This window comes from Pogoniulus pusillus, unplaced genomic scaffold (genome assembly GCF_015220805.1).
Source record: "Pogoniulus pusillus isolate bPogPus1 unplaced genomic scaffold, bPogPus1.pri scaffold_58_arrow_ctg1, whole genome shotgun sequence".
Lineage (NCBI taxonomy): Eukaryota > Metazoa > Chordata > Aves > Piciformes > Lybiidae > Pogoniulus > Pogoniulus pusillus.
This window is the reverse complement of record NW_026974711.1, coordinates 189,657-201,351: the sequence shown is the minus strand read 5'-3', so window position 1 is coordinate 201,351 and position 11,695 is coordinate 189,657. Positions and strand designations below refer to the sequence as shown.

General features: G+C 67.0%; 2 protein-coding genes across 4 annotated transcripts; both read left to right on the top strand.

Moving 5' to 3' along the window:
- Positions 1-259: 259 nt before the first annotated feature.
- Positions 260-5,785, top strand: NR4A1 (nuclear receptor subfamily 4 group A member 1). 3 transcript variants are annotated; one of them, XM_064141612.1, is made up of 7 exons: positions 263-376; positions 2,726-3,525; positions 3,778-3,907; positions 4,005-4,156; positions 4,231-4,433; positions 4,521-4,699; positions 4,793-5,785. In XM_064141612.1, the coding sequence occupies exons 2-7, from the start codon at positions 2,728-2,730 to the stop codon at positions 5,047-5,049; spliced, it is 1,719 nt and encodes a 572-aa protein (XP_063997682.1). In that variant the 5' UTR covers positions 263-376; positions 2,726-2,727; the 3' UTR covers positions 5,050-5,785. The 3 variants fall into 3 exon arrangements, with proteins under 3 accessions (XP_063997681.1, XP_063997680.1, XP_063997682.1); XM_064141611.1 differs by having other exon boundaries at positions 260-356; positions 4,521-5,785; XM_064141610.1 differs by having other exon boundaries at positions 260-376; positions 4,521-5,785.
- A 1,981-nt stretch (positions 5,786-7,766) lies between these two features.
- Positions 7,767-9,876, top strand: ATG101 (autophagy related 101). The gene is made up of 3 exons (XM_064141618.1): positions 7,767-8,108; positions 8,667-8,964; positions 9,089-9,876. The coding sequence occupies exons 2-3, from the start codon at positions 8,713-8,715 to the stop codon at positions 9,491-9,493; spliced, it is 657 nt and encodes a 218-aa protein (XP_063997688.1). The 5' UTR covers positions 7,767-8,108; positions 8,667-8,712; the 3' UTR covers positions 9,494-9,876.
- Positions 9,877-11,695: the final 1,819 nt, after the last annotated feature.

The following is an 11,695-nucleotide window of genomic DNA, read 5'->3' as shown; positions in this document are numbered from 1 at the left end:
TCGTCCTAATGCCGGCACCGGGGCCTCCCCTCTCCGGGAGCCCCGGTGTGTGTGTCGGGGGGGGGGCGAAGCGGGGGGGGGGGGGGGTGGGTGTCGGGGGGCTCCCTCTCTATTTTTAGCCGGGGCCGTGGGGGTATTTTTAGCGCGGGCGCCGCGGTTGCGTCAATGGAACCCCGCGTGCGTCACGGCCGCGCCCCCGCCGGAGCCGCCCTCCCGTGCGTCACGGGCCCGCGCGCCGCCCCGCGCGTCACCGAGCGCTTAAGAGAAAGTAGTGGCGGGGCCGGAGCCCGGCGGAGCCCGCTCGGCGGCGGCGACGGCGGCAGCGGGAACCGGAGCACCGCCGCGCCGGCACCCGGGTACGGGACCGGATACTGAGGTGGGGAGACAACGGAGCAGTAGGGATGCTCTCGTAGGCACCGGGAGGGCGTGTCGGTGGTACCGGGGAGGATCGGGTTGGATGTTTTTGGGGGGGGGGGGCAATAGTGGTAGCCGGGTCAGGTGTTCCGGTGGCATCGGGGATTCAGGGGTGGCCCGAAGGGAGACGGGTGGGATTTTTCGGGTGGCACCGAGGAGAACCGAGTCGGATATGCCGGTGGTGACAGAGGCGAGTAGCGGAGGGCATCTCGCAAAGTGCACAGGGGTCGCACGTCCCGGGTGGCAGCGTGGGCGACCGGGTCCGGAGTCTCTGTAGCTCCAGAAGCAGCTGGGTCGGGCGTTCCGGAGGCGGGACTTAGATCGGTGGACGTCCCGCAGAGTGAATGGGGTTGGGCGCCCCGGCGGCACCGGTGGGAACCCGGTCGGGTGACCCGGTAGCACCGAGGATTCAGGGCGCTGAGCGACCCACAAAATCCGTGGGGTCTGGCGTCCCTGTGGCACCGAGGAGAGGGGAAGTGGAAGGGAAGGGTCTGGTTGAGTGGTGCGGTGCTGGCCCTCGGGGGTGGCCGGTGGCACCGAGGAGAGCCGAGAGAGGAGACGCGAGGGGAGAGACAGAGCGACGGATGTGTCGGTCCTGGGGGTTCCGGGGAGAGCCTGACACCGGGCTCCGGGAGGAACCGTACAGGGCAGGTAGTCGTTTCTCGGAGCTGCCCCAAGCCGTGCCGGGCTACGGGGCCGGTCTGGTTCCCGGTCCGGTTCCCGGTCCGGCTAGAGCCAAGGAGAGTTCTGTCTCCGAGTGCTGAGGGGGGCAAAGCCACCCCCAAATAGCTCAGCCCAGAGCAGAGCGGGCAGCATCGTGCACGCCGTACCGGGGGCACGGCAGTGCGGGCAGAAATGCACAGGCAGGATCCGGGAGCATTGCCATGCAGCAGCACCGTGTGGGCAGCCCCGGGGGCATTGCCATTCAGGCAGCCCCGGGCAGGCCAGGTCCCCGCTGCCCGCACAGACCTGGCAGCGGCTCCATTTCAGCGAGGGCGGGCAGCAGGTGCTGGCAGGAGGTGGGCAGCGTTACCCTTCCCAGTGCTGCCGGCTGCTCTCGCCCGCCCGCGGCCCAGGGCTCGGTGCCAGGGGCTGCCACCAGCTCGGGTGGGCAGCAGCCTCCGGGCCTGGTCACGGGCAGCTGCCTGCGCTCCCAACCCAGGAATCTGCCAACTCCTGCCTAGGCCGTGGGCAGCGCGGGGGCTGCTGCGGGAATTTGTTTTGGTCTTTTGGGGGATTCATGGGAGGGGGGGGCCCAAAATGCTGCCAGCCAGCGGGCGAGGGCAAAAGCCATTTGAATACGGGAGCGGCGACCGCTCCGGATGCTGCCTGCTGCTGCCAGGCGAAGCCCATGCCAGGGCCGCGGGGAGGGTCGAGGCTTTGCATAGCCCCGGAGGCGATTTGCAGCCGGGATTTGCATGCAGGCAGAGTCGGTGTTCCCCGCTGCCACCTCCCCACGACGGCCTCGTGTCCCCACCTCTGAAGCCACCGTCTGAGGCTGGTACAGCTCTGGGTCCCCGGAGGACAGGCACAAACCTCAGCAGGGCTCCAAGAGCGGGCTGGTGCTGGCCGATGGGTGCCAGGGCTAGATCCACGCTGGGTATTTTTAAACCCGGGTTCCCGGGGCCGTATCAGCTTTCTGGGAACCGGTGAAAGCTGCACGGACTTGGCCGGGGGAAGCCGGGGTGCCGGCGGGTGAGCTGGCAGCGGTGCGGTGCCAGGGCTGCGGGGGCCAGGCTCGGCGTGACCTTTAAAGGTCTGCGGGATGGGTTACATGAGCGTCCTGCCACCGCGGTCACCCTTAGCTTGGCTTTCAGCTGGACCCGGGGCTGCTATCACGGATCCGTGCCCCGGGGACGAGGGCTGCAGGGATGAGGCGGGTGGGCTCCTTTCCCTCACCCCCCAAGCCGGCAGGGCTGGCTGCGTTTGCTCTTCCAAAAGGCTTCGAAACGGGTAGGGGTTGGGGGGGGGGGAGGAAGGGGGGAAACGGGGAGGGGTTTGGAGCGGGATTCTCAAGCCCCGGTTCGGCCCCGGCTTCCCCCAGTCAGCCCCGGGAGTCGGGAATCCGACGGCCGCATTCCTGACTCCTTCCCTTTCGACGGCTTTGCTAAGCCAGCGTTTTGGGGAATTGTCCTTTGCGCCCATTGGCTGCGATGTGACCTTTCCCGGGGATGGCGGCGGCCACCACCGGGAGGACAGCGGCTCCGCAAGAGTCCGATACCGGGGGAAACCCTTTCGGTTCTCTTCCCGGTTCCGTCCTCCATCCGTGGCGGGGCTATGTGTGCCCGCTGACGCCTGGCTCTCCCCGCAGAGATGCCCTGCATCCAGGCGCAGTACGGCACGGTGGGCACCGGCCCCTGCGAGCGCTTCCCGACCGAGCTGCTGAGCCCCGAGGCGGGGCGATTCCCTATGGAGGTGGCCGGAGCGGACCTGGCAGCCGCCCCCGCCCTGCCCAGCTTCAGCACCTTCATGGAGGGCTACGCCGGAGAGTTCGACGCCTTCCTCTACCAGCTGCCGGCCGGCAGCCAGCCCTCCGCCGCCTTCAAGCTGGAGGACTTCCAGGTGTACGGCTGCTACCCCGGTGCCTTCGGTGGGCAGCCGGACGAGACCCTCTCCTCCAGCGGCTCGGACTGTTACGGCAGCCCCTGCTCCGTCCCCTCGCCCGCCACGCCGGGCTTCCAGCCGCCCCAGGCTCCGGGATGGGAGGGCTCCTTCGGGGCATACTCGCCCCCGCCGAACTACGATGGTGGGCGGCCCTGGGCTGAGCCCGTCAAAGGCAGTGGGTCGCAGCCTCCCTTCTTCACTCTTGGCCCCCCGACACCCAGCCCCGGTGGGCCTCCGGGGACCCTAAAAGGGCAGCCGGGCCCCTCGCCCCGCCTGGACCCACGGCTGCTGGACACGGACGCCTTCGCCCTGGCCCAGGGCTCCCCAGGAGGCTTCGCCGGGCTGCCCCTGGCCCCCACCTCGCCGCTTCTGGAGGGACCGGCGCTGGCCCCCACCAAGACGCGCAGCCCCGGGGCGGGTGAGGGTCGCTGCGCCGTCTGCGGGGACAACGCTTCCTGCCAGCACTACGGCGTGCGCACCTGCGAGGGCTGCAAGGGCTTCTTCAAGGTACGGGGACCCCCTCCCTCCCCCCCTCCACTTCTCTCGTCCCACCGCCGGGATGTTCCCACAATGCTTTGCGGCAACGGGAGGATGCCGAGGGTCACCCCCGGGGAGTGGCAGGGCAGGGAATGCAGCCCCGGCAACCCTCCCCACGGACGCGGAGCCGGATGCAGGGCTGGAGCGGGGGGTAGGGGAGGACAGAAGGGCTTTTGTTCGGTGCCCCGGGTTGAGCTTGGGCCGCTCCTTCCCCGCCCGCAGCGCACGGTGCAGAAGAACGCCAAGTACATCTGCCTGGCCAACAAGGACTGCCCGGTGGACAAACGGCGGAGGAACCGGTGCCAGTTCTGCCGCTTCCAGAAGTGCCTGGCCGTCGGCATGGTCAAAGAAGGTAAGAGAGGTCTCGTTCCGGGGTTGGAGGTCTCGGCAGGAGCCCAGGGAGGACCCCGCTGAGGACACACACTCTCATTGCATCTTCCCCACCCCAGTGGTCCGGACCGACAGCCTGAAGGGGCGGCGGGGCCGGTTGCCCTCCAAGCCCAAGCAGTCACCGGACGCGTCCCCGGTTAGCCTCATCACCTCCCTGGTGCGGGCGCACATCGACTCCATCCCCAGCGCCACCAAGCTCGACTACTCCAAGGTAGGGTCAGGACCAACTCCACGGCCACCCCGGGGCTGTGCCAGGGCCGGCTCCTGACGCTGTTCCCGTGGCAGTTCCAAGAGTCGGTGCCGTGCCAGTTCGAGAAGGAGGACTCGGTGGACGTGCAGCAGTTCTACGACCTGCTCACCGGCTCCATGGACGTCATCCGCAAGTGGGCCGAGAAGATCCAAGGCTTCGCCGAGCTGCCCAAGGAGGACCAGGACCTGCTGCTGGAGTCAGCCTTCCTCGAGCTCTTCATCCTGCGCCTGGCATACCGGTGAGTCCTGGCACGGCGTGCCACGGTGGTGGGGAGCCCGCGGCTGTGCCAGGGGAAGGGGCTGACAAGTGTGGTTGTGCCCCACAGCTCCAAGCCGGAGGAAGGGAAACTCATCTTCTGCAACGGGGTGGTGCTCCACCGGCTGCAGTGCGTGCGGGGCTTCGGCGAGTGGATCGATGCCATCCTCGAGTTCTCCCAGAGCCTGCACCGCATGAGCGTCGACGTCCCCTCCTTCTCCTGCCTCGCCGCCCTCGTCATCATCACAGGTGCGGCCCCTCCCGCTGCCACCCCACGGCTCTTCCCCTCCCCATCTGGCAGCCTCCACCTTGACCTCACTGCCTTTTGTTCCTCCGCCTCAGACCGTCACGGGCTGAAGGAGCCGAAGAGGGTGGAGGAGCTGCAGAACCGCATCGTGGGCTGCCTGAAGGACCATGTAGCAGCGGCAGGGAGCGAGCCCGGGCGTCCCGGCTGCCTCTCCAAGCTGCTGGGCAAACTGCCCGAGCTGCGCAGCCTTTGCACCCAGGGCCTCCAGCGCATCTTCTACCTGAAGCTGGAGGACCTGGTGCCACCCCCGCCCATCGTCGACAAGATCTTCATGGACACGCTGCCCTTCTGACCCCACCCCCCGCACCCACACCCACACCCACGTACTCCTCCCCACCCCCGGCAAGGGAGGTGGGGTGGGGCTGCTGCCAGTCCTGAACCTCTGTGGGGTGCTGGTACCCTCCTCGGGATGCTGGTACCCTCCTTGGGATGCTGGTACCCTCCTCGGGATGCTGGCACCCTCCTTGGGATGCCTGGCAACCCCTACCCCTCCCCACACCCCCAGGGATGCCTGGATCACCCCCAGGGATCGCCTGGATCATCTCCAGGGATCGACTGGATCACCTGGATCATCTCCAGGAATCACCTGGATCACACACCCCCCCAGGGATCACCTGGATCACCCCCCAGGGATCACCTGGCTCCCCTTGGGGACACTCAAGTCCCCCCCATGTGCCTTCACGGGTGTCAGGGGCGGATGCACAGCAGCAGCCCTGGTGCCTTTATCCCTTGGTGGGGGGAGGGGGGTGGGGGGGTGGCATTGTCGGCGCTGTGCTCCCCTCCTCCCCCGCCCCCATTTCCCCCTGTAAAAACGCCCCCCCCCCCGTTGTAAATAGCAAGCGAACGGATCCTGTACAGAGCAGGGAGCGCAGGGGCAAGGAAGGGGCTCCGGCCCCCACCCCCCACCCCCAGCTTCTACCCCCCCCCCTCCCCTTTATATTTTTTGTTGGTTTTGAGGGTTTTTTCCCTCCCCCTTTTGGCCATTTTCTGTATATAAACTTGGACCTACACCGCGAGGCGCTGCCAGGGGCTGTTTCTCTCGTGCGTGGCTGTGTCGTGCGTGGCTGTGGCTGTGTCGTGTCCCCTCCCCTCTCCCCCCCCGCCCCCCCCCCCAGCAATCTCATCTATATATTTACTGTAGGCTGATGGGGAGGGGGGGGCGCTAAGGACAGCCGGGGCCGCACGTTGCCCACGCCGCTGCCCTTGAACCGTCACTCACCCCCGCGGCGGCGGCTGCCGTGGCCCCGCACCTGTCGCCCTCCTGATTTATCCTCCCCAAAATAACCGGCAAGCGTGATCGGGTCTCCCCCCGCCCCCCCCCCTCCTCCCCCCCTCCCACAACCATCACCACCCCACCCCCACCCTGTGTCCCTGGGGACGTGGTCATTGGCAGGGCTAACCTTGGCAGGAGGAGGAGGAGGAGGAGGAGGAGGAGGATGGGTGATGGCGTTTGGGGTCCCAGCCGAGCTCTTAGGGAGCTGGACAGAAGAGCGTGGGGGGGTCCCAGTGGTGGGGAGGGGGTGAGGGGGTTATGCCAGACTGGCACTGTCCCCTCGGGTTGTCCCCCTTCTTCCTGGCCCTGGAGCAAATGGTAATAGGGGCACGGAAGGTGTGGAACAAGAGGCACATTGAGGCGCTGGGCAGGGGGGGGCCCCGCGGCGGCACACAACAAGGGCCCCTCTGTCCCCCCCCGCGCCCTGCCCGCCCGCCCCCACCACCGGGAGAGAGCTGACGCAGGGCAGGGCTGCAGGCACGGGGCCGGGAGGGGTTTGGGCAGTGGAGACGCAGAGGGGCACAGAGTGGACTACGAGCGTGGCACAGCTGAGCATGGCACAGGTCTGCTCTGGCAGCCACACTGTGCTGTGGGGCAGGAATGGCACTGCCATGCCAAGCTGTGCCATGCTGTGGGGCAGGAATAGCTGTGCTGTACCAAGCTGTGCCATGACATGGAGCATGAATGGCCATGCCATGCCATATTGTGGGGTAGGAATGGCCATGCCATGCCAAGCTGTGCCATGCTGTGGGGCAGGAATAGCTGTGCTGTGCCAAGCTGTGCCATGACATGGAGCATGAATGGCCATGCCATGCCATATTGTGGGGTAGGAATGGCCATGCCATGCCAAGCTGTGCCATGCTGTGGGGCAGGAATGGCTATGTCACGCCAAGCTCAGCAGCTGCATATCCCAGCATTCATCATGGTGCCAACCCATGCCCTGAAACCTGCCAAAGTGGCAGATCTCTGCCCTCTCCCTTGCAGCCTGTGCCCACCTTGCCCCCAGCCTGTTCTCCTGTCCCTGGGCAGAGGCTGCTGCAGGAGGGACAGGGACAGTGGTGCCAGCAGAGCCATGTAAAAATAGCCCCGTGGCAACTCCAGCCATGCCAACAGCCCTGAGGCTGCTCGGCACGGACCTTGGCACGGCGTGTGCCCAGCCCTCTGCCCAGTGACATGCCATGGCCACAGCCCTGCTATTAATACCAGGACGTGTGTCCCCACGGTGCTGTGGACAGCCTGATGCCAGTGCCTCAAATCCCCACGTCCTCACGTCCCTGCATCCCCCCCACGCCCTTCCATCCCCCTGTTGGGTCCCCATGTCGCCGTCTCCCTCTGTCCCATACGTCCCCCCCTTTCCCCCCTCACATGCCCCTGAGGTCCCCTATCCTCCCGTCCCTACTTCCCCTCGGTCCCCCTGTTGGTGACTCTCACGTCCTGTGGCCCCCACCCTAGCTCCTCTCTCTTCTCCCCCTGCCCCCCGCTGTGGTGCTCCCCCGTTCTGGGCCATGGCACTGCGGGGGTCGCCGCGGGTCATCGGACCCCAGCCCCGCTGCAGTACCGCGGTGGAGCCTCCAATCCAGGGGGCGCTGTGGGCTCAGACGCTCCCTGCGGACCTGAACCGCTCTGCGCCACAGGACAGAGCCAGCTCGGTGGCGTCCCGGCCGGAACGAACGATGAGGCGGGGCGGGGGGGGGGGGGGGCAGGGGGCAGAGTCGGGGAACGGGAACGACGATTCCTCGGTCGTGGCAGCCTGCTGGCCATAAACAGCGTCAGAGGAATAATGCCCAGGGGCGTGGATTGAGGAACACGGCTGCTGCCGTGGGAGAAGCCGCGGTTGCTGTAGGTGCTGAGTCCCCATGCCCCCGTGAGCAGATGGACTGCTCCAGCTGCCTCCCCCCCCCGCGGTCACACGGTCGGGCCCGGGCGGTGGGTGCGGGCCGGGGGCGCGGCTGGGGCTGAGTGGGGCAGGGGACGAGGGAAGCCGGTACCGGTACCGGCACCGCGACGGGGAGCGGAGCCGAACGTCGGGAGAGGAGAACCGAAACGCCGGAGCGAAGGGGCCGGAACAACGGGAGAGGGTAAGCGGGGCCGGAAGCGCGGCGGGGTCCGGGGGCCCTGGGTGAGAGCAGCTGGGAGCTGAGGCTGGGGGCGAGGGGAGCCGGCACCGGTACCGGCACCGTGAGGGGGAGCGAAGCCGAACGTCGGGAGGGTGTGAGGAGGACCGAGACACCGGAGCGAAGGGGCTGAAACGCCGGGACAGAGTGAGAGGGGCCAGAAGCGCGGCGGGGTGCGGGGCCCTGGGCGAGGGCAGCTGAGACATGAGTGGGGATCTGGAAGTCCCCAGCGGGGAGTGGGGTGCGTGGGAGCGGCAGGCAGGACCCCATGGTCCCTGGAGGGTACTGGGGGGGGGCCTGTACCGGGGCTAAGTCCGTGAGCGGGAGCCATACCGGGACACTTGGGCCTTTGTGAGGTTGAGGAGGGTCCCCATACTGGGATACCTGAGTCCCCGCGGGGTGGGGAGGGGACCCACTGGGACACCAGTGGGCGGGAAAGGGGTTGGGTAGAGGAGCTGTGCCCTAATCTGGGGCACAACTCCCAGCACCCTCCCCACAACGCTCTTCCATCTCCCCGCCCAGGACCTGCGGACCTGCCGCTGCGCTCCTCCCGGGGGCAGCCCTCGCCATGAACTGCCGAGCAGAGGTGCTGGAGGTGTCGGTGGAGGGCCGGCAGGTGGAGGAGGCCATGCTGGCCGTGCTGCACACCGTCCTGCTGCACCGCAGCACCGGCAAGTTCCACTACAAGAAGGAGGGCACCTACTCCATTGGCACCGTGGGCACCCAGGACGTGGACTGCGACTTCATCGACTTCGCCTACGTCCGCGTCTCCTCCGAGGAGCTGGACCGAGCCCTCCGCAAGGCTGTTGGGGAGTTCAAGGTAAGGAAGCTCCACCCCACGCCCCGAGGACCTGGAGGCAGTGGCTGTGCCCCTCTCTACCCACGAGGGGGCCAAAGTTCCACCTCTGACCCCTTCTCATCGAGCCTTTCGTCCTCCCCTGCAGGACGCTCTGCGCGGCTCAGGCAGCGACGGCATGGGGCAGATCTCTTTGGAGTTCTACCAGAAGAAGAAGTCTCGTTGGCCCTTCTCGGATGAGTGCATCCCCTGGGAGCTGTGGACCGTCAAAGTGAACGTGGTGAACTTGGCCAACGAGCAGGAGAGGCAGATCTGCCGCGAGAAGGTGGGCGAGAAGCTCTGCGAGAAGATCATCAACATCGTGGAGGTGATGAACCGCCACGAGTACCTGCCCAAGATGCCCACCCAGTCCGAGGTGGACAACGTCTTTGACACCAGCCTGAAGGATGTGCAACCCTACCTCTACAAGATCTCCTACCAGATCACAGACTCCCTGGGCACCTCGGTCACCACCACCATGCGCCGGCTCATCAAGGACACGCTGGCGCTGTAGAGCCGGCTGCTGAGCCGGGCAGGCTGGCACCTCTCTGGCATAGCTTTTGGCTCTTTGGGGCAGTGGCTTTGTTTGGATCTTTTCCCTCTCCGCCTCCAGAAGGCCTCTGTGAAGAGCTGGACTCAGCCTGGCCTTTAATTGAGGGTTGAAGCTGGGTTGGGTTGCCCTGTGGGCGCTCAACCGTCCGGGAGAACTGGCTCCAGCCAGTCCTTGAGGTGGGAGCTGTTGGTTGGCACTGGGTTGGCAGCCTGGGAAGCAGTGTGGAATGGGAAAGGCATGCAAAGCCTTGGCCCTTGGCACCCCGGCGGTGGCACCCTGGTGCCTGGCACTGAGCTGCTCTGGAGATGAACTGTGGGGCACGAATAAAGGATTTCTCCTCCCTCCTGGAGTCTGCCATGGCAGGGGAGGGCAACTGGTGCCCTGCTGCCAGGGCTGAGCTGGGGACCCTCCACCACATTCCCTGCCCTGTATTGAGGCAGGGGCAGGAGGGGATCCTGACATCCCCCCACGATGTGGGGCAGCTCCACAGCACACCCAAGGGAGGGAATGGGGCAACCCTCAGGGCTCTGTACCCCTCCACAGCACCAAGCTGGGGGAGGGCAAAGCCTTTTCCATGCCCTGGAGGGGGGAGGGCATCTGCAGTGCTCCAGCTTCTCAGCGGGGTGAGGGGGGCAGGCGGGTGGCTAAGACACACCCTGGCATCACTTAAACCCTGCCCGTCTGTCCCCGCCCTGCCACTGCCACCCTCGGCGCCCGCACTCTGCAGCAGGGAGGAGGAAGAGGAGGAGGAGGAGATGAACAAGAGCACTGGCACCAGCACGCTGGCACAGGCCTGGGGGGACACGGCGGTGGCAGAGGCTGCCCAGATCGCTGTGGTGTTGGTGCTCTGCCTCGCCGTGGCCTTCGCCGTCTTCTTCCTCGGCTGCAACCTGCTGCTGCAGGCGGAAGGGCTGGCGGCAGCCCCGGGGCAGGGCGAGCGACGCCACTCCCGCGAAGCCGAGGGGGGCACCGAGGGGACACAGGCCTGAGCCTGGCAGGCAGACGGACGGACGGACGGAGAGGGAGGAGAGGGCAGATGGATGGACAGATGGACAGACGGACGGGCAGCGCCGGCCCTGCCCACTGCAGCGTCCCTGCCCGCAGCATCCTCCGTGGCGCCTGGGGACGATGAAGGCTGCGATGCCCTCTGCCCGGTACAGACGGATTAAATGGTGCTGGGGGGCAGCGGGGGCCGGGGGGCAGTGGGGGGGCCGGGGCCATGGGCGTGGCAGGGCTGTAATCCCCCCCCCCCCCCCCCGAGAGAGGATTAGGGGAAACTTTCATTCCCTGTGCCAGGGCTAATCCCTGGGGCACTGCCCTGGAGGGAGCCGGGGGCTGTATTCTGCCCCATGGCTGCTGGGGAGGGGGGGGCTGCACTCAGCTCCTCCCAGCCTCTTGTACCCACTCCCCTCAAAACAATGGTGCCAGGGCTGAATTGTGCCACTCTCAGCCCTGCCACTCGGGATGCAGTGCCCACATCCCACTGGGGATGACTTTGGCATGGCCCCATCGTGCCCCACAGCGGTGGCATGTGGTGGGGGGGTGGGTTTGGGGGGTCCAATGGCTCCATCCAGCCCCTCCCTGCCCCCCTCTGCTCTGCCCCAGGGATGCTCAGACCTCATCCTGCTCCCTTTGGCCCCCTTCTGCCTTTGCTCCTGGGGCTGCATCCTGTCCCTACAACCCTCCCCCAGCAACCAGCACTGGAGGGGGGGGGGCACGACTGGGGCTGTTCCACACTGGAGAGGGGCTGAGGAGGATGGGGGGGGGGGGGGGGGGAGGGGGAGCTGATGAGATTGGGGAGGGTGAAGTGGTTGGGAGGAGCTGATGAGGTTTTGGGGGGGTGATGAGGTGTGTGTGGGGGGAGCTGATGGAGTTGGGGGGGCTGATGAGGTTGGGGGAAGATGATGAAATTGGGGGGGGCTGGTGAGGTTGAGGGGAGCTGATGAGGTTTGGGGGGGCTGGTGAGATTGGGGGGAGATGATGAAGTTGGGGGGGAGCTCCCCCCCACGCCACTGCATTGTCCCCCCCACCCACTCACTACACTGCCCCCCCCACCTCCACTACCACAAAGCCCTCTTTAAGAGGCTGTCCCTGCACAGCTGCCTTCCCCCCCCCCCTCCCCCCAAGGGGCATAGGACCCTGGGCATGATCAAGGTGGGGGTG